The sequence below is a fragment of the Ictidomys tridecemlineatus genome, chromosome 10 (genome assembly GCF_052094955.1).
Source record: "Ictidomys tridecemlineatus isolate mIctTri1 chromosome 10, mIctTri1.hap1, whole genome shotgun sequence".
Taxonomy (NCBI): Eukaryota; Metazoa; Chordata; class Mammalia; order Rodentia; family Sciuridae; genus Ictidomys; species Ictidomys tridecemlineatus.
Window position 1 is genome coordinate 104232275 of NC_135486.1, and position 25421 is coordinate 104257695.

Below are 25421 nucleotides of genomic sequence, written 5' to 3' on the forward strand. Positions count from 1 at the left end.
TGCACCTTGGCCCCCAGCTGGGGCTGGGCTTCCTTATGAGTGCCCGCCCTCACAATACCAAAGAGCCTTTCAGAGGGTCTTGCACAGAAGCTCGCACTGCTGATATGCCTGGCAACATGGCGTTCAATAAACACTCCTGGCACTGGGAGGCACGCTGCATTTTCTTCACCAGGCAAACAACAACCCCTAATATCAAGACAGCAGGTCAATTTTATGGTCCCAGGAAATCGCAGCCACACTTGGAGGACCAAGTGCCTGCCAGATCCACCTTGGGAGGACTTAACAATAAGTACTTGAGGAGAAGAGGGGAGAAGGGGGCCCAGATCCCTCTCCAGATGGAGGGGTGGCCTGTCACCCAACCCCTACAGCAAAAAGCAGAAGCCAGGTGTTCTAGTACATGTTGTGCTTTGGCTGCTGATGCCTGTTCTAGAAGGTTCTTTCCTGCACTCGTTGTGCAAAGCCAGGGGTATAAGTGTCCCAGCCTCCATACTTGATAGGGATCTCCATGGTGCCTGAGCCAATACTGCACTTTCTAGTTTTTTTTCCCCCCTTGGCCATTTCACCAGAACCTGAGGGCTGGTCCACACACAAAGGCTTGAGGCTTGCTCAGTCAGGCATACCTGCTGGACTACAAAGGCCCAGCCAGATCTGGATGGACAAAGGTAGAGGGAGGGTGAGGACTAAAACCTTGCTGTTGACATCAGTATTATTTTACAGATAAGGAAACTGATGTTTTAAAACATTAATTTCAGGGAATGGATTCAATTCTGGGTCTTCTGGGTCCTAAAAGACCTAGTGCTGACCTGCTGGTGCATTTCCAGCGTAAGCCCTCTGACCAAGGCAGCCACCTGCCAGCACAGGAGCTTCTGGCCAGGTTTCCTCTTCCCCGTGTGCCCTTCCTACTCAACAGGCTGCTTTGGGGACTCAACAAAGAGAGCAGGAAGGGGGGAAGCTGGTTTAGCAGTAGGGTTTAGCCTCAGCAGCCTGGGGCAGGGGCACTGACTAGGGCACACGAGATGGGCATGCACATGCTCTCCACATATCTGTGAGGCAAGCTGTATATACCAGTGCTCTCCAAAGTGCTGTATGCCAGGTACCGTAGGACAGTACACCCTACACCTTGGGATACTGTCCTATGTGCTAACTACTGTGGGAAACAGATGAAAATACCTGCCCACCTAGATAGAAGATTGAGGCTATGATACCAAGAAAAATGAAGTGGGAAAGGAATAGAAGGAAGCATAGGCTTCTGTTCTGCAGTTCAAAAGGCTGGGAGGATGTAAATCTGAATTAGCACTGCAGGTTGCACTGAAAGAGACCCCAGTAGCACAGCCATGTGGACATCTGGAGACAGCAAGCACCAAAATGCTGAAGAGGAACACAGAGCACCAGAGGTGGGGTGTGGTGGTGCGGGAGGGTGTGCCAAGGGTGGTCGTAGCAGCTTGGCCACCAGGAAGTAAGAATGAGCCTTTACAACAATAAATGTTGTAGAGGATGCGGTGAAAAAGGCACACTCCTATACTGCTGGTGGGACTGCAAATTGGTGTAACTACTATGGAAAGCAATATGGAGATTCCTCCAAAAACTGGGAATGGAACCACCATTTGACCCAGCTATCCCACTCCTTGGTTTATACCTACTATAGTGACACAGCCACATCAATGTTTATAGCAGCTCAATTCATAATAGCTAGACTATGGAACCAACCTAGGTGTCCCTCAATAGATGAATGGATAAAGAAAATGTGATATACATACTCAATGGACTATTACTCAGCATTAAAGAAGAGTGAAACTATATGGCATTTGCCCGTAAATGGTTGGAGTTGGAGAATATTATGCTAAGCGAAATAAGTCAATCCCACAAAACCAAAGGCCAGATGTTTTCTCTAATATGCAGATGCTAATTCACAATAAGGCGGGGGGCACTAGGGTAGAATAGCATTACCTTAGATTAGGTAGAGGGAATTGATGGGAGAAAAGGGGGAGGGGATGTGGGGATAGGAAAGATCGTAAAATGAAACAGACATTATTACTGTACGTATATGTATGTGACTGACCAATATGATTCTGCAACATGTACACTCAGAAAAATGAGAAATCATATTCCATATACGTATGATATATTAAAGCGCATAAATGCAAAAAAAAATGAGCCTTTAAAACCAGGACCCAGGCACCCCTACCAAAGACTATGCAGATTATCCAGCTATTCAGGAAGACCAACTCTGACACATTCTTTTGATTAACCAAAATGCCTGTCTGAGCAGCATGCCCCATTTCCCTGCCTGTCACCTCCCAGAGGAGCTTGTAAAACCCCGGGAACAAGCAGGGTTTGGTGGTGCGCCACAGCTGGACCTGTCGACCTGCTCGTGCACGCAAGGCTGTGTCACTTCACTTCCCAACCACCCTGCATGCTTGGAAACTGTGTCCCTAGGATGAAGCCTGGGGGTATGGTGGGAAACCCCCAGTGGGTGGTCTGCTGTCACCCCAGCAGGAGGAAGCAGAAAAGTGCAGCCTCGCCAGGCTCCTGTCATCAACGGCACCCCATTTGGCAGCATGGGGTATCCTCCACCTCACAAAAACTGAGGACCTCAGGCCCTAGAGCCTTGTGCCTCTGGCCCAGCAGCCCCCTCCTCCTCAGAGTGGGTGAGAAAGTCACAAAGTCAGATGGTCCATGACAAGGCATTTGTGGAGGTGGAGAGTGGCAAGAAACACTTTTAAGAAATCCAAGAGTGAGTCATTAACCAGACAAGGCAAGGATCCTGACACATGTGCAGCACCTCTTCAAAGGCCCCTTCAGTGTCACCTCAGTCTGTACACTCTTAAGACTCTGGGTGATACCCCTCAGAGAAACTGGTGGGCCCCCAGGAGCTGGTGACCTTGTCCGTCTCACAGGCTAGAAACGTCTTCGCCATTCTATTGAACACTTAAAAGGAGAATTAATATCAAGTCTACAAATCTTTTCTAGAAAAAATGAAGGAAAAGCATTGCAAGCTGTCTTGTGCAGGAATAAGAACGATGGACGGAAGTCTGTATTTCCACATAGCAGCATCAAGCACCTGGAGGTTAATCACAACACTACTTGGTACCGCTCCACACAAATGAAACGCGTAGTTGTGGATTAACAAACACTTAAGAATGTTGGATGGAAAATCACAAGACACTGACGGAGATTTTTAAATATCTAATAAATGGAGAGACCACACTGTGTTTATGGAATACCAGATAACAGATTAAAGACGCTGATTCTTCCTCATTTAATTATTGTTATTTTATTTATTTATATTTTTGGTACCAGGGATTGAACTCAGGGGCACTGAGCCACATCTCTAGCCATATTTTGTATTTTATGTTTAGAGACAGGGTCTCACTAAATTGCCCAGGTTGGCTTTGAACTTGCCTTACTCCTCCTGCCTGAGCCTCTGAAGTTGCCTGCTCCATAGTGTCTAGCAGAGATTTGATTTTTTGATAAAGGTTGTAAAAGCAACTAGTGGAAGAAGGGAGTGTTTTCAACAAATGATGCTAGAACAACAGGACATCCCAGGGCAAAGAAAGAAACCTTGAGCCAAAGAAGAGGAACAAATGGCAAATGAGCACATGAAAAGATGCTCAATGCCGAATGTCATTATGGAATTACAAACTGAAACAACGAGATGCTGCTTCACAACTTAAAAACTCTGATACTCCAAATGGTGGTGAGGATGTAGAATAAAAGGAACTCTCATTCTTTGCTGGTGGAATGCAAAATGGTGCAGGAGAGTTTGGCAGTTCCTTACAAACTAAACATATTCTTACTGTGCAATCCCACAATTGTGTTCCTTGGTATTTACCCAAAGGAGATGAAAACTTATGTCCACACAAAATCCTGCATATGCATGTTTATAACAGCCTTACTCATAATTACCCAAACTCAGAAGCAACCAAAGTCTCTCTTAATAGGTGAATAAATAAACAGCGGTATAACCATACAGTGTACTATTATTCAGCACTAAAAAGAAATGGGCTATCAAGCCATGGAAAGCCAGGCAAGATCTTACATGCATGTTGCTAAGTCAAAGAAGCCAACCTGAAACGACTGTATAACTTCAACAATATGACATTTGGGAAAAGGTAAGTTATCAACAATAAAAGGATCAGGGGTTGAGGGAGGGAGGGATGAATAGACAGGTAGAGGACTGAGTATTCTCAGGGCTGTGAAACCATTCTGTGTGATACTACCATGGCAGATACATGTTTTACATCCACAGAAGGCACGAAACCAAGTGAACCCCAATGCAAATGACAGATTCTGAGTGACAAGATGTGTCAGGGATGTCTTGCTGTCCAGAAGAGATATACCGCTGCTGCTGTAGGGGCACTGATAATGGGAAAGCCATGCGTGTGCAGGGACAGGAGGATATGGGAAACATGGTCCTTTCCACTGAGTTTTGTGCAAACCTACAAGTGTTCTGAAAAAAAGATATTTTGAATAAACCCTAAGCTTCACAAAAATGACCTTGAATGGGTTATAAATTAAACTCAAATATTAAACTAAGACTTTTCTAAGAGAACATAGGGGGAAATCTTCAGGACTGGAGATTTAGCCAAGAGGTCTTCAAGGGACACCAAAAACAGATCCATAAAATTTAAAAGTCAAAACATCCAGACCTCACCAAAATTGAAGAATCTTTTGCTCTGCAAAAGAACTCAAAAGGATATCAAAGACAAGCTATATAGGGGGACAGAATTTTTAGAAACTGTATCGTAGCAGGAGTCTCCTGTCTAGAATATGTAAACAAGTAGAAAATGAGAAAAAGACATTTCTCTGAAGAGGACATTCAGATGGCACATAAGCAGACAGAACGGAATTCAACATCACAGCCATAAGGGACAAGCAAAGACTGACCCCACAGAGATACTGCCGCAAGCTTTCAAAACAAGTACGACATTTGACAACACGAAGATGTGGGAGACCGGACCTCACATCTACTGCTGGTAGAAATATAAAGGGACACAGCGACCAGCAAAACAGCTCAGCAATTATTAAAATCTAACATGAAATACCAGATCATGCAGCAATGAGGAAACGAAAACTTAATGTCCACACAAAATCCAGGACATAATTGCTTATGGCAGCTTTATTTGTAGCAACCAAAAAGGATACAACAAAAAAATGACCTTCAGTTGATGAGTGGTTAAAACATGGCACCTCCACACCAGGGGTTTTACTTAGCAACAGGAAGGAACAACTGCTGAGACCACAGCAGCTGGGCGACCTCAGGGCATTATATGTAAAGTCATAAGAAAGTCAGTCTCAAAGGCCACACTCTGATTCCATTCCTAAGGCGTAAGACATTCTCGGGGTGACACAATACAGAGATGGGGAGCAGATGAGGGCTGCCATGAGGCAGGTGGCCACAGCTGAACAGTGTGGTCGAGAAGATCTGTGGTGCTAGGTGGCCCTGCACCCGCACTCCTGGAGCCAATGGGAGCCTGCACAAGGATGAAGAGCCCAGAGCGCACACAGTGTAGTGACAAGATCCTGGTGTAGAAAATGAGCTAGAGCTGTGTTAAGACTGAGCCACTGGGAAGGTGGGTGAAGGGAACAGGGACGACTCTGCTATTTTTCTAACCTCCTGAGAATCTATAACTTTCAAAAATGATAAAAGAGCTGAGTACAGTGGCACATGCCCATAATCCTAGCAACTTGGGAGGCTGAGGCAAGAGGATCCCATGTTTGATACCAGCCTGGGCAACTTAGTGAGATTCTGTCTAAAATTAAAAGGGCTAGGGATGTGGCTCAGTGGTAGAGTGCCCTGAGTTCAACCCCCAGTACAAAAAGGAGAAGAGGGAGTGGGAGGACAAAAACCTCACCATTCTCTGTAAGTCCCAGTTGCAATGCCATCTGAAGGCCTCTCTGGACAAAGCACATGGCAGAAGCCCTCTTCTGCACCTGCTGGTCTAGGCCACCAGTGGAGACAGCTGCCCTTCTAGTGTCAGAGGTCTGGGCTCCTGGGCCAGGGCCAGGGCCAGCAGCCCACGTCTTAATGGGCAGGGAGGGCAGGCTTGAAGATGAGCAGGTGCAGTACCAGGAAGGTGCTCGTAGCTCTCCCCTCGTGGACCCCCAGGAAGGAAGCACTTCAGGCATTCTGTTTTTAATTTTGACTAAAGGTCTGGAAGGATAAAAGATACCCCTAGAATAAAAACTCTAGTTTCCCAGTAATCTTCTATCTTCCTCTTCAGGACTGGCTGTGATGTGTCCGTTGAATCACGGGGTTGGGGGTGGTGGTGGTGGTGGTGGTGGTGTAAACTAGCCACCAAGGCACCGGCTTTGGAAGCACATAAGGACATTAAGTGCCAGGACAGCCCACAGGATGGCTCTGGCCACCTGTCCATCCGTTGGCTGGGCTTGGGGTTTACCCACATATCTGGAAGGGGAAGTAAGCTCCCTGCTGCCAGGTCAGGCATGGCAGCCCACCCTCAGCTCCTACCCAGTGGCTAGTTTTCAGGTCACAGAACCAAGAACTTGGGCATCCCAGGGCTATGCTGGGATCTGCGTGGTGTTCTGTGCACCAGGAAGCACATGCTCTCTTGCTCCTTCTTTGATCTTCATGCACAGAAGTAGAGTGTGTGGGCTTCTTTCCAAGCAGGTCCTAGCGGGAGCAAGGGGATCCTCCAAAGTCAGGGTTTCCCTTCCTGCCAAAGAGAGCCGATAGAGCCTCCCCTGGTGGGTGCAAGATACCCTGGTGATGGGTCATATCAAAGCACCCTGACTCTGCCTCGAAGGGCATGCACTGTCTCCCTCTGCCTTGGTCTAGGAACTTGTGCATCTCTGGTGAGCCTGACCTCTCTGAGTGAGGTAGCTACTGGGAATTCTACCTCAGTGGACAGAATCACACTGCCATCTGCATGTGTGAGAGGAAGTGCAGTGGAGGGTGCCCAGGTTGTTTTAGGGAAAGCAGGGAAACCTGAACCCTGAGCAATGTGTTCTCTGGGAAGCCTGACTCACCCTCCAACCTTGGAGAACAGCAAAGGGCAAGGGGCTAGGGAACTGTTGGTGCTGTCATCAATTCTATCTCTTAGATGCAAAAGGCAACGGGGTTTAACAGCTGGCGACCCAAGGAAGTTCAGTAAAATCCTGGGGCTAACCCACGATTCAGTGAGATCATCCCCACCAAGAGATACAAATCTGTACAACGCCCCCATGCCACATCCCTCTCACCCCAACTGACACTGCAGACAGGAGCAGTTTTCCAAGCAGCTGTTTTCCCCAGCACTGACGATGGCATCCAAGGCCCCAGCCTTCTCTTAGTACAAGATTCAGGCTGCACAATGGGCAGCCCCAGCCCTGGTGTTTCTCATTAGCACATGCAGTGTCCACTAACCTGTGCCTTTTCCCTTCTTGGCATGACTTTCAGCTAAACTGATTCCTACTACTTGCGGAAGTAGAGTGGCTATGAGGGACAGGGTGAGCTCATGTAGGTGAAGGTGACCCTTGTGGATCCATTGGAGCTAGTGCACAGGGAGCATCTGGCAGGTGGGACCTAGAGAACCCCAGATGCCCTGGGCTGGAGACAGCTTCACTTCCCTTTGCCACCAAGCCTGGCCATCAATGAGAGTATCCCTTGGGGTCCTGGCCTGCTGGGAAGCAGAGGTCCTCTCTGGCTCACAGACCAGGAGATAATGGAGAGAGGAGGCCATAGGCAGGGTAGGATGCAGCTGGAACCAAGAGTCAGGTCCAGACACACTTCCTAAACCCATCTCTGTCCTTGTCCCTGAGGACAAGTCTCCTGTGGAAACTGGCCTGCAGTGGGGGGCACTGCCAGCTGCAGTGAAGGCTGCTGGCCTCTGGAATATTTCTGTCCTGGTTGGAAGGTGCTTTCCTGGGCTCAGCTGGAAGGGGCATACTTTGAAGATTTCCCTAGTCCACTGCTGACTTTCTGCTCCCATCCCTGGCTGGTTTGCCGGTGTCACAGACAAGGCAGCCTGTGGGAGGCTTGGCCCAAGTAACCTGCGGCACTCGCCAGCTGCACACTTACCCAGCCACATCCTATGGCATTCCAGGGATGGGCAATACAGCCCGGTTTCTGACCAGGACTCCAAAGGCCTCAGGCTGTTTATACACTGGAAATAACAAGGCTATTCTTGGGCAGATTGCTAGAAGGACTCCAGGTCTCAAGCCCATCCTGAATGCCAAAGACCACCTGGGCTCAACCCTGGCTCCATTACCTGTTGCATGAACTTGGGCAAGTTGTTTGAGTGTCCTCAATTAAATGTAAAATGAGGATGACAATAATACTGTATTCCATCAATGCTAAGGCACATTTTCTCTCTCAGCATCTCAAAAACCATGATGCTTCTTAAAATTGACAGTGTGTCAGAATTTAACTGGCAGGATGGGGATTTTTTAAAAAAGTAATCCATAAAATAATGGTGCATATAACATTAGTGGTATCTTAGATTTGATAAAATGTAGAACTATGTACCTCAAAAGGTTGTCTGAGGCCGAGAACAAAAGCTGACTCAAAACGAGCCACAGGTGTCACTGATAGGTAATTTTAACTGATCTTGGCAAGAGCAGCACCTAGTGCTCTGGGGCAAATGTGGTTCCTGCTATAGAGCCTGGTATGGGGTTTATGTTTGGGAAATGCCTTTCTGCTCCTAAACCTCAAGCAGACCTCAGCCTCCCCTGCTGACCTTGGCCAAATAAGGTGCTCAGGTTTAAATACTGGACCAGCCTTGTGGCTTTTCCCATTATGTGTTCCATTCAACCCCTGGCGACATAGCAAGTCTACCTCAAAATCTTCAACTTGTAGGCTTTGATTTTTTAAAAGAAATCCTTTTACATCTTGGACCAGAACATGCTGCTATGGTACAATTCACTACAAAAATTACAGCCAAGTAAATGAATGTGTATTTTTTTTTTAAGGCTTGGAGATTGTTTTCATCTATTTTACTTTTAAAAATTCATACAGTTATTTCTAGTGCATTATTGTTATGCATAACAGTGGTGTTCAGTTTCACATATTCGCAAATGCACTTAAAATTTTTCTCCATTTCATCATAATGTATTTTTTCAACTTTTCCAACATTTAACAGTAGCTCAGGCTTCAAAGGAGGTGCTGTCTCTTTAAAAGGCTTTCCAGTGACCAGCTCAGTGTATCAAGAAACTCCTAAATCCGGGAAGTAATGGATGAATTTGGAACTAGCAAACTCTGGGAAAGAGGGGCGTGTGTACCTGGAAGGGACAGATTGCAACTGACTCATTTCCTTCAGAGGGTGGCGGGGTCTGTTCCCTGCCGATTAGCGCATCTTATGACTCAGCAAATCTGGGCAAAAATACCTTTTAAAAGGAACTGAGTGGGCACCAAGAGAGGTCTCCAGGAATTTCTCAGAACAGGCCGTCAGTTTGCGTCTCTGGGAGAGTCTCGCGTGCACCGCCAACGCGCGCGGATCGCCCCCTACTTCACTAGCGGGAGAACCGGACAGAGCCCGGGCAGCTCTGCTGGGGGCGGGGCCTCGGCAGTGCCGGGGACGCGGGGGAGGGCAGGAGAGGGGCCCCGGCGCAGCTACTGGGGGCGGGGAGGCGGGTTCGCTGCTGCGCTGCTAGGGGCCAGGAGGCAGGGCCGGGCTCGGGGCGGGGCTGACGGTCACGTGTGTACACAGGGCCGGGACGGCGTGCGCGCCGCGAGCCGCGCTGCTCTTCGGGTCCGGAGCTGCCAGCCTGCCAGCGGCCAGTGCGCGGGCCGTTGCCCAGCAAGCGGGTGAGTGGGGCGCGGGAGCGGGGCCTCGGTTCGGATCGGTAAGGCAGGCTCCGGGTCTCGGTCGCGGGGAGCGAACCCTGAACTGCGCCGGCTCCGCGGGCTGGTGCCCAGCTTGGACTCACGGCTTCTACGTCTCGCTGCCGGGACCCTGTCCGCTTGCTGGGAGGGGACTGCCACTGAGCCGCGCTGAGCACTGGGGACGGACAGCCAGGGGCCGACAGCCAGGGGACGGACAGCCAGGGGCCGGGCACGAGGTCATTAACCTGCTGACCGGCGGCCAGAACTGCTGCCCACGTAGGCGCCTAGTACCGCCACTGGACCTTCACACGTCCGGCAGGGTACTTATCTGTTCTCATGGGGCACTATGGTTATCTCTTTCGTCCCCTCTAATGTTTAAGCTTTTTAGTACACTTTGGAACCATGTCTGCTTGGTGATAGGAGATGAAGTGTCAGTTGTCCCCGATAGTTGATAGGGCATAGAAGGGCACTTCAGAGCCTCAATGGAAGGCAGTGCTCTCCAGCCGCCTTAATACTAGCGATCAGAAACGAACATTGAGTTACTTTTATAAACATAGTAAATCAGTTCTTTAACCCAGTCGTTCCCCTGAATTTCCTAATGTGTAGAGTCGTCTTTACTGTGCATGCTAACCTGAGGATAATTTTAAATTTGCTGTCTGCACCAACATTTATCACCTTTGGCCTTTTTTTCTATGGAAACATACTTATTCAAGATCTCCATCCCACTTTAAATAACCAGCTTCTATCCTGAGCAGCTTGATATGTACTTCCCACTTCCCTTCATATCTTCAGTATGTTCAAAGGCCCCTGCAAATTTGTGTGAATAAAATGGTTCTGACTATGTCACTAGGCTACTCATGCATAATGATGACCAGATACTCTATCTCCTAACTGGAGCAACCAAGTTAAAAGAGGCACCCAATATACAGTTTCATTGTTCAGGGCCTGCTGTGTGGCTCCTTACTACTGTAAGGTCCAGATCCTACCTCCAGTGTCTTCCTGAATGAAGATGGCCTCTAAAGACAAGTGGACTTAGGAGTAGTTCATATGCACCTTTTCACAGGAAGCCCACTGCCTGGGCCTCATATGCATCCAATTATAGTCCGGCTGCCCTCATAACTATAGGAACATCCCAAGGAGATAGGACCACAGATTCAGGGCAGAATATAAATGTCAAAGGTGAACTGGTGTCCCTGTAACTCATGACCCCTAGTAGGTTGATGGGAAAAGGTAATAAACATCCACCTACTGTGAATACACGTAAGATTTAGGTTAGGATGTCAAGACAGACATATCTATTTAACAGCGAACAAATGACATGCTTGCAAAATTTATCTGGGGAATATGCTTGTGTAATTTACAGGTAGGAAGAGGGACATGCTGGTCACTAGGCAGGGGGAGGAATTCTTTGGAGAAGATATCTCTGGAATCTTGAAACTGTAACCTCACCTGGCCTTTAATGACCCAACCACACTGTTGAATCATGTATATCAAGGCCGTGCTTTTGAATTGGGGTGTTACCACCCAGAGCCTCAGGTCCACTGTGTAAGTGCACATGACAATCAAAGGATACTGCTTTCTCTAAATAGTGTTTAGAGAAAAGTGTATCCCAGTTATTTCCTGCTGCCTTCTCAACTCCCTAAGATGAAAGCTGAGTTTTCATAACCCACTGGTCTGGCTGGGCAGCCTGAAGTTGCACCTGTCTATGGGTTCTCAAAGGGCCCATCATCCCAAAACACTGCCCACTATCAAAGAATGAGAGGGCTCAGTTTAGAGGGTAAAATGGTTTTTTCTTTTTTGGTACCAGGGATTGAAACCAGAGGAGCTTACCCACTGAGCCCCATCTCCAGCCCTTTTTTTGTATTTTATTTAGAGACAGGGTCTTAAGGAATTGCTTAGGGAAACTAAGTTTTTTCTTTAACATGAGATGTTAAAATAGATGCTGCCAAGGAGCAGAATTTAGTCACTCAGGAGCAAGTCCAGGAGCTTCCACATGCAAACAAAGCAGAGACAGAGTGACACACCAAAGGTCCAGCCTGGGTCTCTTCCATACAAGAGCATGGCCAAGAGTTTCCCCCAACTTAATTAGAACCAGAGCAAACTAAGCAAGCAGCTGTTACTTTTAGACCAAATGCGACAAGTAAAAATAACCACCAAGGCTGGATAAGATCTCTGGCTCCCAGTCCTTCCCTGCAGGTAGAACCACACCTTGCTAAAAGCTGGGGTGATCAGGGAGCCAGAAGGGGTGCCACACCTGCCCAGAGTCTGAAAGGGGAGACTTTATCTGTTCTCAGTCTGGTTCTTAAATTTCTGAGAAAGCCTTTTATGTTTGGTTGGTTTTTCCCTGGTCTGGTGTAGCTGGAGAGGGCATGGGCCTCAAACCAAGTTAGTTTGGGAACAGGAAAGTCCAAAGAACTAGTACTCCAATGACAAAGAACGTGTATCCCATCTTCCAGGGAACAAAGCCCAGGTCCCTTGCATAGGCACCCAGCTTGCTCCCTGGCCAAGGATGCTTGGTCTCAGTCCCCCCAGAGTCCCCTGGAGCCAGCAACGTGCTCATTGTTTCCCATGGAGAAGGAGAGCAAGCCCTTTTGTTTATGCCTCTAAGCCAGGTTGCTTGGTTCACTCTCACTACTCCACAGTCAGAACTATAAAGAGCAAAAGGCTACAAAAATAGAACACCCATCTATATAATGAAGCTTTCTTGTCACACCCCAGGAAGACACAGTGTGACAAGAATCAGTACAGCTCTCCACATTGGAAAAAAACCTAGGACAACATCAGTCTTCCCTGAGCATCTGGCCTCTAGAGCTGCGTATTCATTGTTGCCAGGGCCCCTGCCAATTATCACAAAAGGAAATCAACATCTAGGAGTCATTTTCAGAGCACACTATTGCTCCAGAACATTCACTCAAAGTTGAGAGTCTTGTGCACAACAAGTCTCTTTCCTAACAGACACAACCAGAGCTGCGTGCCTACTGGTTCCCGCTAACCCTCTCAGCACGCAATTCCCAGGCCTTGTAAATCTATTTGCAGGGAAATCTAACTCTCTGAGGAGTCAAAACAGACAAGACCACTGTCCTGTAACAGGGGCACTGCAACCCCACCTGGTTGCTATCCTTTCTAATCTGGACCTTGGGCCAGGCTGCTGGGGCAATACAGAGACACTTCCCCTACCTGCAAAGGCTCTGCATTGGTAGCAAAGAGAGATGGTTATGCAGACAGTCTTAATTCAGCATGAATGACTGAGGACAAGGGGAGATAGTGGCCAAGGAGGTGCTGGGATCCAGAATTAGGGTGGGGTGAACAGGGGAAGCAAGGGAGGGCACCCTGGCATGGACCTCAAACAATGAAAAAGGATGTCCTGAGATTTAGTGGGACTTCATCAGTGTGGGAGTGGCAGGCTGTGGTTTTAATGAGTCCTTAACAAACAGAGAACACAATTTCCTGATTAAAAGAAATGAAATGACAGGGTATTAGTGACGCTAGTTCAGCTACCTAGAAGCAGGGAGGTTCCCCTGTGGGGTTTTGTTCTGCTAACTCGATGTCACTCACAGTTGGTCCCCTCCAGGGGCTCTTGCCTCAGAGCCACTCCTGGCCATTCATTGCCAGTGGGGATCACTATTTACTCAGCCCTGGTCATTCTGTTGCTCCAGTACATTCACTATTAAGCTGGTTTATACCATATGGGCTCTTTTTAAACAAGCACAGGAAGAAAGATGTCAACATCTCACCTTCAAGAACAGATATACTTAATCCTAACAGCTTCTCACAGCTAGCCTGAATGTGGCCTCATCCTTGTCTCCTGTGAATGCAAGTGGAGTCACTGCAGTGCCTCCCTGTAGCCTCAGGGGAGCTAGGAATGTCTACTGTTTGGAGTGGCCCCACGTGGACCTCTGCAGCTCACCAAAGGCATGGAGGGCTTCAAGATGTTTTAAGCTATGAGCAGAAAAGAACCGAGACCCTTGAATCCTGCTCTTCTCCCCAGATCCCCGTCCCTTGGAAAGCAGGTAAATACCAGAGAAACGAATATTTACACAGGAGTTTAATACCAGAGCAACATCAGGAAGCACACCATTTTGTGTCATTACCAAGCCCAAACTCAGAGCACAGAGACTCCCATGTTTGCAAAGCCTCTGCCATGTGACAGTGTGTGCGGCTGCAGTAAGCCAGGTCCCCACAGTGTGAGTTCTGGATTCTTTCCTCTTGCATTCACCCTGGTGGCTCCACCCACCCCCTCATGGTGCTTACACATGGTTGTCACTTGGGCTCATGTTGTTGTCATTTCTACCTTTGCTATGGTTTTCTCTTTCCAATGTGTCGGTTATCAAAGATTCTAAGTGAAAGGTCACAGACTGGCTTCCTCTGCCTCTAATGAGAGCTGGGGAGGAGACTAAATATCCAAAGCCAAGTCCTCTTACCACCAGGTCCAGCCTAGGGTCAGCAGATGCAGGACACCTTTCTGCAGGGAGAATGGGTGTATTTAATTCTCTTACAAACTCATGAGGATTTTTTCTAAATGTGAGAAAAATGAGGCATAGAGGTAGCCAAAGTTTCACAGCTTATAAGCAGAAAGACTGGTATGCAAATCCCGACAGCTCCATCCCCCAGCCTGAAATCCCAAGTACTTCCTTCACAGGGACACTTGGGGGGGTGGAGTTTCCCTTAAAATCCTCTGTGCCAGTTCATGCTGTCTCTAACTTGAGTCTCTCCGCACAGTCCCACCCTGCAGCAACTGTGCTGATTAGTGGGTCCATACGCTGGCTGCTGGTGGGTCTGGGGTCCTGAGCAATGTGGGTGCAGTTCCCCTTAACTATTAAGAGCAAGCAGGTCACTGCAGAGCTGTCTAATGGCCTCAGCAGAGATAAGAGTGCTGGGTAGAGAAGCCCCATATGGACCCTCTGTGGCCCACTCAGAGGCACACACACCCTCGAGATGTTTAAATTATGAGCAGAAAAGAATGAAGGTACACTCCCTTTAACTTTGTGCCTCAGTTTCCCATTTAGGGAAATCCCCATGATAATGTTAGGATTAAGTATATTTGTTCTTGTAGGCAACAGGGGTCCCTTGCTGGGTCCCAGGGGGGACCCAGTAACTCTCTGCACACTGCAGGGCAAAAGCTTTCACTCAGCCAGCACCGTCTGTTAGAGTCCCTGTTTCATGCTCCCTCACAGAGCATGGGATGAACAAGGACCGGGCCAGTCCTCCTACTGTCAGCCAGTGTCTGCCACCAAGTTTTGGGCTGGTGGTACCTTGTTTTAAGGACCTTGCTCAGTAGCCCCAGCTGTCTGGGCAAGAAGCCCTAGCTGGGGATGGCAGCTACTGTTCAAGGGTCCCTATCTCTGTCCCATTCCATCAGCCAGGTCTGGTGGCAGTGATCAACCACGTACTCACGTTGCCAGGGCCCCAGACCTTCCAGACCAGCCAGCATGTGGACTCGCTGGTCAGCACAGGTGCTGCAGGTGGTGCTATGCAGTGGACTTGGTGTTCTGCAGGCTGTTTTCCGCCAGGCCTGCCTGTGCCCATCTTTGATCAGGGACTTCTCACCTGGCAGACTTGGTGCTATGGAGTGCACCAGCCAGATGCCTCAAGGCTGCCCAACAGTACCTTTTGGAGAGGTTGGCATGCTGGAGGGGCTGCAGTTAGAAATTTAGAAGAAACTGGAGTGAGCAGAAAGCCACCCACCCTGGGCAGGCATTAACACAGATTGAGGCCCAAGAGGGAGCAGTTGGAAGGGTTGCTTCGGCCGGCAGGAGGGCTCTGCTCTCACCATTGATACCACCCTGCCAGTCCCAACAGGCCCCAGAGTCAGACTTTCCTGGATTTTCTTTTTTTTTTTTTTTTTTTTTTAAAGAGAGAGTGAGAGAGGAGAGAGAGTGAGAGAGAATTTTAATATTTATTTTTTAGTTCTCGGCGGACACAACATCTTTGTTGGTATGTGGTGCTGAGGATCGAACCCGGGCCGCACGCATGCCAGGCGAGCGCGCTACCGCTTGAGCCACATCCCCAGCCCCTGGATTTTCTTTTTCAAGAGCTTTACAGTAGCTCAGGAGGAGGGATGCCGAGGGGAAGGCCAAGGGGAACCCACTGGGGCTGGAGGGTAGGTGGGGGCACCTTCCTGCAGTAACTGGAGCTAGCAGGCCCTGTGGGAAGGAGCTCCAGCTTTCCCCCCACCCAGGGCTCCAACAATCAGCTGTTGTCCAGCAGGAGACACCAGACCACATCTGAGGGGCCAGAAAGAGAGGCTACAGAAACAGCCAAGTCCTCAGACCAGAAGGGACAAGGAGCCCCAAAGGGTGCATTCTCTGGAGACCCTAGTATACTCAGAGGGGAGCCGCAACCTCTGTGCCCAACGGCCTGATCAGTCCACCACAGTGAATAATTAGGCCTGCCTCATTATCATGCCAGTCTGCCGGGCTCAGAAAGCACGATCAACAGGTCAGCCTGAGGTCACCCAGAAGCCAGCAGAGAGGCTGGACAGGAATGCACAGAGCCACAAGTGGGTTGTGGACTTCTGCCTGGGTAACTTTTGCAACCCTGACCCTCTGGCTGTGCTACCCAATCAAGCTCTCCTCTATGGCGGGGGGCGGGGGGGGGGTTGCTTTTGCAGGCCACTGGGATTCCCGCTGGGCTTTGCCCAGCACCCCACCTAGTGCATGGACAGAAGTCTCAGCACCTTTTCAACACATGTGTAAAGAAAAACAGCTTCCTGGCCAGGAAGCGCAGGGTGGCCTCCTGTAGGCACCTCAGTTCCAGTTGTCTCTTCTGACTGCAGCTCCCTATGATGCCCATGGAAGTGCATACTGTTGCTATGGAAGTAGTTTCATGGGCCAGTTTGTTTGGGCTCTGTCCCCTCTGCTACAGTGAGGCTGGCCTCCCATTTCCTTCTCCTGTTCTCTGCTAGGCCCACTGGCTGGAACCTTAGACCTCTGTATTCACTCACATGAGGCCTGGCCCTGGCCTCATGGAATGCACACTTTCTTTTTTATGCATATAATTAAAAGGACAAAAAAGAAAGAGGGCATGTGTGTCACATTCATATAGTTAATGAATTCTCTTCAGGGAGACAGTAACATGACTGTAACTGGGACACTGAGGACAGCCCAAGGTCCATGCATGGGCCCTACATTCCCCCTGCTCCTAGTCGGGGGTGGGCTGTCACTTGGTCCTTCCAGGGGCTCTGGGGGGTTCCAGGCGGAAGGACAGCTAGTTCATGAGTAGGAACTTGGCAATGCACCTGCCATGCCAGTGCGGCCTCCTTGAGCCAGCTTGACCTGCCACATCCTGGCTTGTCACAGAGAAGGGAAGTGACCTTGGCACCATTTCAACCAGGATCCCAAAGGCTGGAGGTCTGTGGGAGGGACAGCAGGGGAAGCAGAGGGATCAGGCTTGCTGCATGTCCTCTAGGGCAGCCTTCTAAGGAAGTCGCACTTGGGGTCAGAGCATGACTGGGGACTGTTTACTCGTCACACTGGAGCTTCAAACCGTCAGAAAAGCCACCTGGGGGTCGACCGGGCCCTCAGCCAGGCAGAGGTCGCATAGGAGGGGGAGAACCAAGGTCCCGCTGAAGTGCGAGGGCTGGCGTCTGCGGTGGGGCTCAGCCACATGGGCCACGGTCAGCAGAGGCAAGCAGCTACCAGGCAGAGGCTAGGGGAGGGACACCAGGGGAGTTACAGGGGAAAGGGGATGGGAGACAGGGTTAGGGCCTGGCCCGGGGCCTAGCCTGAGAAGTGTAGGTCCCAGTGCTGATCCGAGAGGTGTGGGCACTGGTGTGGGACCTGGGTGGGAACAGGGAGTATGGCAGGTCCTGCAGGAAATGTGGGGGAGGGTTTCAGGGGTGGGAGAGGCTGGTGACAGGAATGGAAGGAAGGTGGACAAACCAGCTGGTGACAGGAGCAAGGCCTGGTAGGAGGACAGCAATGGGGAGGCCGCTGGACAGGGTGGGTGGGAGGGCTCCAGCAGGAGGCAGCACAGCCACTCCGAAGACTCCAGAAATGTGAGGCTATTAGCTGGGGCCTGCGGGAGCTGGGCGAGCAGCGCTTTGTGACTGGGGCCTCAGGGATGTGGGGACACACTCTTCTGGTCCGAGAATGTCAGGCTTACTGGGGTCCTGCTGACCTGGGCCCTGTGGGCAAGGGAATGGCAGCAGGTGGCAGGGCCTGGAAGCTGATATTAATCCTGCCATCTGGCAGGCAGCTCTCCAAATGAAGATGGGCGGAATGTGAGCGAGTGCCAGGAGTGCTCTGCGCCTCGGGCCTCGGCCAGGCTAAGAGAAGGGCCCCAGCATGGGCTCAGGGACGAGCCTCTCTGCTCTCGCCCACATCTCTTTTTAGCCAGGGGCCTCACCAGAACCTCCTGTCACAGCAAACTCAGACTTCAGTCCCTCAGGGATGAGTCCACTTCTGAGGAGACCACTGGGGGGGATTTCTCCCCTGTCCCCCATCTCCCAGCACCTGGTTCTGGCTACAGGTTCTCATGAAGTGAGTTCTTAGAGGCCTGGCTAAGCGAAGGGCAGCCCAGCCCAGGTCCTGAGGCCTGTGCTGCAGGGTGGAAACCTTCTCGTGTTCCCCAGCTGCAGGACATCCTTCCTCCCCAAACAGCCAGGGAACAGGAACCGCGAAAGGCCAGTAAGTCCGATAGCTCTGCCCTTCAGGGCCAGTGTCCCTCTGTGGCATGGTGGGCACATCCAGCCTGGACTACAGACCTTGCTGGAACACAGGCAGAGCATGGGCAGGGGAGATGGTATGGCAACTGCCTGAATGGGACAGGCACCCTGGAGCCCTACGTGATAATGGGAGGAAGTATGTCACTCATCACCCTGTGATTAGGAGAGATAGGAACACTTCCTGACTTGTCTCCCCGAGCCCCAAGGGTCACAGTTCTTCTACCAAATGCAGAGGCAGTGGTGCTTCTGTGGCGCGGCATCTCATCTTGTCCATCCCCCAGCTGCGGCCCACAGCTTGCCGGTGAAGAGCTCACGCTAGCGCCACTGAGTTTCCAGAGACCCGTGTTCTGAATGCCACAGAGGAAATGGCAGATTGTCACTCTCCATCTCTGACTGGGGGCTGGCCTCCAAGGCTGTGGTAGTGCCCACCCACCCTCTCCAGCTGCCTCCTCTTTCTACATGTCCCTGTTGTAGACAGTGCCGGCCTGGGATGGAACTTGTCACTTTGCTCCAACAGCCTGGTAGGGGGAGCTGCTTCTTGGGAGGTCATGTCAAAACAAAAAGAATGTCATTTTTAGATGGACTGAACATGGATAAAAATAGATACCTTTGGGCTTATAACCTTCATTTGAAGCAAAACATCCTTATAATTGACATGGAAGAAAACTATATATAGAAGCTACCTCTAGCCTATAAAGTTATAAATTCTTACACACTTAGAAGCTGCTCATACCTAACACGGAGAGGCCACTGTCTCCTACATGTCCCAGCCAGTGCAAACACACACTCCACATGGTGCTGCTCTCTAACCAAGGGCCAGATCATGCCAGCACACAAATGCCCAAGAGATTCTAAACAGGCTTGTTCCATGCAACGGCCCGACAGGCTCCCTTCTCCTCCTGCTCCACTAATCTGGTGGCAGGTATTAGCGCTCCAGGCAGCCCCTGTCCCCACTCAACTCCAGGGAGGGCACAGCAGGGAACAGACCAGCCAGGCACAGCCCGTGACAGGTGAACCTCAGGCGGCCTCCTCCCCCTCTGGGCTGTTCCTCTTTAATCCCCACTGATAACCACCCACGCAGGCTGGGGTGTCTGGGAGGGCGTGTGCTGCAGGCGCAGCCCCTCCACCCCATGCTTTAGATTCTGGGCCTGCCCTGGCCCTTCAAAGAGCTCTCTGTGTGCCTGGGTCTGAAATGAAAGCAGCCAAAGTCTCTCTATGGTAGAGTCTCAGTGAGGTCCAACTATTTTGTCCTTAGTTTCTACAGACAAATGTCTGTTCAGTTTATTTCCTCAAGGGAAGAGGGAACTCAGAACTGAGTTTCTCAACCATGCTGTGTAGCAGGACCCTGGACCCAACTCTGCCAGCCCTGCTCCAGCCCCGGCACAGGACACTCTGCAGGGCTAGGGGAAGTGCCACCACAGCCTCCACACAAACCCGGCCAGCCCCGGGAGCCTGGATGTCTACCAAGCCGGGTGAGAGGAGCTGAACGCTTGCTCCAGGAGCGCTGACCCATCCAAGGGCCACCTCTCATTTCTTAAAACCAGCTGTAAACAGAGATAGGGAGGGGCTGCTGTGGCTGCCAAGGGAGGCAGAAACTTTGTGAGTAATTTATTAGAAGAAAACAAGCAGTGGCCTCCACGGGCACGAGCGTGTGGCAGGCCCTCACACACACACACCCGCAGGCCCACGCCGCCTGGCCACTGAGGAGGCGGCAGTGGGGCTTCCAGAGACATAACAGGTCCTTCTGGTTTGCAGTAGCTGCCTCGGCCTTGCCATGCTGCGTGCCGCCGGTGTCTGGAATCCACGCCACCAAGGAATGCGGGACACGAGATAAAGGTAAGAGCCGATGGTTGGCACTGCTGGGGGCCAAGAGCTGGATGGGGGCAAGGGAAGCTGTGGCACAGTGAGTAGCAAGGTAGGGACAGGGACATTGTACTAGAGGGAAAGGGACCTTGGCACTTGACCAGGCCTATCAGATGAATATGGTGCGCAGCTCCAAGGCTCACTTGTAAATAAGCTGGGGGACACAGTGCCCAACATAGTGTGGAGGGCCCTTCCTTGGCAGAGAGACCTGCAGTCTATATAGCCTCTGATCACAGGGACATCTTGGGTTCTTGTATGCCACGTGAAGTCAGGCTGGTGGGCATGTGGCTATGGGCTGGTGACCAGGCAAGACCTGGATGCTAGTGGGTGGAGAAGCTGTCCACTGACACCCACTAGCAGTGGCCACTGAATGTGCATTTCATGGGGGATTCACAGCCATGGGCCAGAGGATATGGGCTGCTGCTTAGCCTCCAGCGACAGCCGGATGCAGTGCGCAGGAGCCTGGAAGAACCATATGTACCTGAAGGCAGCATTTAATCATGGACACTGGCCATCAGGCATTTGGGGGGAAAGAGAAAAGGGGCAGCCGCTCAGTCAGACCAGATAGCAATATCCCACAAGTGGACCAGTCCCTGAGGTGCTGGCCAGGGTGGTTTGGTGAAGACACTGCAGTCTGAGAGTGAGCAGTAATTGGTCCACATGGAGAATTGGAGCACACACTTGTCCTGGGGGGGGGTGGGGGGGACAAGGCTGCCTTGCATGCACCCAGCCCTGGGCACCTGGCTCCATCCAGTGCTCACTGTCCCAGAGGCAGGGGGCACTGGTAGGACTGTGACCTGCCTACACACATCTGCACCTGAGGACTGTGGCCCTGCTTCTGAACAGGAACTCCTGCTCAGCCCAATTCTGATCACCTGACTCTGGGACAAGGACAGCTGAGGCGGTGTGGGGGACAACCCAGGGAGCAGGAGAACCCATGCTGGGGGACTGCATGAGGCTGTCAGTGGTGGCTGCTGTGGCCCACCTGTCTGGTGTGAGCTTTGGGGTGGCGGGTCCCTCCCCGCTTGCTACCATGACCCAGTGAAGCAGTGGAGAGCCAGGGACAATTGATGCATGCCTGCAGGACTTGTGGGGCGAGTGGGGAACAGCTTGTCACGCGGTCACAGAGCTTCCTCCTGGCGGGGCCCACAGCGGGCGGGACCAGTGCCAACACCGGCAGCCTGGCTTCCTCGCTTTGTCCCTGCACTCTGGGAAACGGCGATGTTTGCTTTCTGTGTCTGCCTGAGACGCTTTTCTATTCCCAGAACAGGAGTCTGGTTGGGCCAAACTACATTCCAAAGGTAAAGTTTCTCTCGAGGGCATCTGTCCTTAGGACAGCAGAGAGTTCTGTTTATATTATGCCTCTACTTGCCAGTTTCTTGTTGGATTACAAGACTTGCTATGTCCCCAGGCTCTGCATTGCTCCAAGGGGCCAGGCCCTAGGCTGGGGCGTCCTGATAGAGGGAATCCCCAGGCTGACTCCCAAAGGCACCCCTCAAACCTGAGGATTGCAGTCCTGGACACCCAACAGAGAGTTCAGCTGTGCCTCATGATGGTGCAATGGGAAGGCTGTGAGCTCTGAGAAGTCGACCAGAGCTCCCTTGGGGCTCCAGGGTACACCATGCACTTTCTCCAGTAGTGACCCTTGTGGGGCTCTTGTTCCTCACGGCGCCCCCTCAGCTCCACTCACGTGGCACATTCCTGTCCTGCCTGCATGCACTGTCCTTCTACTCGTGTGCTTGTGCGCTTGCTAATGTGATGCTCCTGCTCAGCAGGTATACACGGGTGGGCGTGTGTGTTCACATCCTAGCAGGGGACAGACTATGTTTCCTACCCTAGCTCGTGGCAGATACTCATCACACTCAGTTACATGAGGTGGGAAGCCCTGTGAGGCAGCCTGTCGTGCAGGACTTGGCTGGGGTGCCCCAGCACTGCCAGGTGCCCAGAGTCCTGTGGATTCTAACCCTGAAGAGTCCCCCTACCCCCCGAGCCAGGAAGTGGTAGTAGCTCTCCGCAGGTGGAGAGGAACCCATGCTCAGCTGTGGCTTAGGACGCAGGAGAATACGTGGAGCAGTTTCTGTCACATCATGTGTCACCCAGGACGCCATTTCCTTCAGAAAAGCAGGGTTCGGCAGCCTCACCGCACCCACTGGCATTGCTGTAGAGATGGGACACAGCAGCCCAGCTTGGGACCGGTTTTCATAGAATACACACAGAGGGCAGTTTCTTCCTGGCTCAGCAGTCTGGTGGTGCTGAACAAGGGGACAGGGAGTGACTGAGTGTCCTTTTTCTCCACAGAGACGCAGAGCCTGGTGAGGCTGCCATGTGGAGCTGCGGCCTGCTCAATGGCACGGGTCAGGGCGAGGAGCAGCTGTGCCAGGATCTGCGCCTAGGGCTGTGGGTCCTCTCGCTGCTCCATCTGGTGGCGGGTGTCCCCGTTGGCCTGGGCTACAATGCCCTGCTGGTGCTGGCCAACCTGAGCAACAAGAGCAGCATGACCATGCCGGACGTGTACTTCGTGAACATGGCTGTTGCGGGCCTGGTGCTCACGGCCCTGGCCCCCGTGCACCTGCTGGGTTCCCCCTACTCCAGGTGGGCACTGTGGAGCCTCAGCAGTGAGGCCCATGTGACTCTGCTGATCCTGTTCAATGTGGCCTCCCTGGTAACCATGTACTCCACTGCCCTGCTCAGCCTCGATTACTACATTGAGCGGGCCCTGCCGCGCACCTACATGGCCAGCGTCTACAACACGCGGCACGTGTGTGGCTTTGTCTGGGGTGGGGCACTGCTGACCAGCTTCTCCTCCCTGCTCTTCTACATCTGCAGCCATGTGTCCTCCCGGATCACGGAGTGTGCTAAGATGCAGAACACAGAGGCTGCAGATACCCTCCTGGTGCTCATTGGCTACATAGTGCCGGGCCTGGCTGTGCTGTATGCACTGGTGCTCATCTCACGGATCCGGAAGGAAGACACGCCTCTGGACCAGGAAGCAGGCAGGTTGGACCCCTCCGTGCACAGGCTTCTGGTAGCCACTGTGTGCACGCAGTTTGGGCTCTGGACGCCATACTATCTGAGCCTCCTGGGGCACATGGTACTGGTCTCACGAGGGAGGCCTGTGGATGGGCACTACCTGGGGATCCTGCACTTTGCTAAGGATTTATCCAAGTTCTTGGCCTTCGTGAGCAGCTCGGTGACACCACTTCTCTACCGCTACATCAACAAAAACTTTCCCACCAAACTCCGGCGGCTGATAAAGAAAATGCACTGTGGGCAGCGGCGCTGCTCGCTGGACCCCGCAGGAGTACAGCAGGTGATGGCGCAGGCCTAGGAAGAGGGTACCCCAGGCCCAGTCCTGGGGCCCAGAGCCAGCCACGGACACTTGGGAGGCTCCACTTCCTCCCTCCCTGCTCTCTCAGCCTGGGAGATGAGCTGCTCAGAGGAAACTGAAGTTCAACTGAATGCACAGCACTTTGTTACCTGGAATGCCGGGCACTTTCTTCCCCAGAAAGAGATGCACTAACGCAGGAATGGCACAGGGGGTTTTTCTCAAAAAGACCAACCCTGGGCCAAGGCCATGCTGTGGAAAGCAACAGGGGCCCTGTGTGAAGAACAGGCGCCTCTCAGCTAACTTCTTGGCCTTCCGACCTTGTGCACCTGTCCTGAAGATGCAGGTCATGTCCTCACTCAGCTGACCTGCAGCCTTGACATCGGGCTTTTCTCAAATGTGATGAGAACCCGAAGGCAGGGTTCACACACCTCCCTTTTTATATAAAGATGTTTCATAGAAAATGCCAAGTTATCAAGAAGAAGGAAACAATGCAAGGAAATGCAGACACTCGGCACAAGGACGGCACTCAGGACGCCTGCCAGGCACACTGAGGCTGCGCAGGAGTCACTGAAGGTGTCAGATGTGGCTGGTTTGAACAGGGACAAGTCAGGAGGGCTGGGCTGCCTGATGCCCCTGCCCCCACCGATAACAGCAGCTTAGTGTTTTCAGGATAGATCTGTCCTTCCAATCAACTCCCCAAAGTGTGCACAAAATGAAATATAAACTGAAGGAAGAAAACACTATTAGGATTTCTCACAACAGCAAAGCTGACGGGCCTTCCTGAGGCAGAGATCTGGGCACCAGTAGAAATGCCAGCAAGGCACAGAAGGGCATGAAGCTGGGCTCCCCACAGTGATCAGAGACTGTAAAGTGGCCCTGATTAGTCTGCTTCGGGCAGAGCTGCACAGGAATGTCAGCCATGGGGCAATGCAGGTGAGGCGTCCGCCCCCCCAGGCCAAGCCTAGAGGTGTCTGCAGCCCGGCCAGTCACGCGCCGTCAACCTCAGTGGACCTTTTGACTTCATACTTACTAGACATCTACTTTAAAACGTGGGTGTGGGAAGAACCTCCACTGCATCCTCCATGTGCCCCGATTCCAGTTCTCTAGGCTGCAATTACAGGCCCACGGCCACCTAATCCCCAAATCTAAAACCCAGGAGGCTCTGCAAACAGGACAGTTTCCCTCAGGTGATTCCTTGTAGGGGTGCAGGGTGGTGGAGCTGTCCTGACCACCCCTACTTCTGTAGAAACACTGGCATGATGTGGGGTGCTGTGCTAGCCCCTGCATTCTCTCTGTCTACCTGGGAACACCTGCCCAAAGGCCATAGCGCCGGGCTGTACTGCATGGCCTTCGTGCGTGGGCCTCAAGCGCCTGCTCTGGTCTGAAGGGAAATTCAGCTGAGAGGTAGCTGCTTACTTTTATTTATTACACACAAAGTACATCTCCTCAAATTGGGACCTGCTCGAGTTAGTTTGCCTTGTGAAGAATCACGGAAAGGGCTGGGGTGGTAGCTCAGTGGTAGAGCACCCACCCAGCGTGTGTGAGGCCCTGGGTTCGGTCCTCAGCACCCCATTAAATAAATAAACAAACAAACAAATAAATAAATAAATGGCATTGTGTCCAATTACAACTAAAAATAAATATTAAAAAAAAAAAAAGAATCATGGAAATACACTGGATGCTCAGCTTTGTCTGCCCCCAGTGGCTGTGAGGTGCTTGGTGAGCTCTGAGGGCCTAGTTCCTTATTCATAAACCTCAAGGCTGAAGTGGAGGACACTTGTCTGTGTTGCTTCTAACTGAAA

At 51.5% G+C, this 25421-nt stretch overlaps 2 protein-coding genes across 10 annotated transcripts in view; one reads left to right on the forward strand and one right to left on the reverse strand.

Annotated features, from left to right (window-relative positions):
* Positions 1 to 25421, reverse strand: part of Chlsn (cholesin) — a 118102-nt gene that overhangs the window by 18864 nt on the left and 73817 nt on the right. The window lies entirely within an intron of this gene.
* On the forward strand, positions 9587 to 25233 carry Gpr146 (G protein-coupled receptor 146). 3 transcript variants are annotated; one of them, XM_005339832.4, is made up of 3 exons: positions 9587 to 9745; positions 20184 to 20264; positions 22590 to 25233. In XM_005339832.4, the coding sequence occupies exon 3, from the start codon at positions 22615 to 22617 to the stop codon at positions 23617 to 23619; it is 1005 nt and encodes a 334-aa protein (XP_005339889.1). In that variant the 5' UTR covers positions 9587 to 9745; positions 20184 to 20264; positions 22590 to 22614; the 3' UTR covers positions 23620 to 25233. The 3 variants fall into 3 exon arrangements, with proteins under 3 accessions (XP_005339889.1, XP_077879682.1, XP_021575489.1); XM_021719814.3 differs by lacking the exon at positions 9587 to 9745 and adding an exon at positions 17725 to 19900; XM_078023556.1 differs by lacking the exon at positions 20184 to 20264 and having other exon boundaries at positions 9626 to 9745.

Excerpts from the sequence above, each read along its gene's own strand:
- Gpr146 (XM_005339832.4), top strand. The coding sequence starts at position 22,615 with ATGTGGAGCTGCGGCCTGCTCAATGGCACGGGTCAGGGCGAGGAGCAG.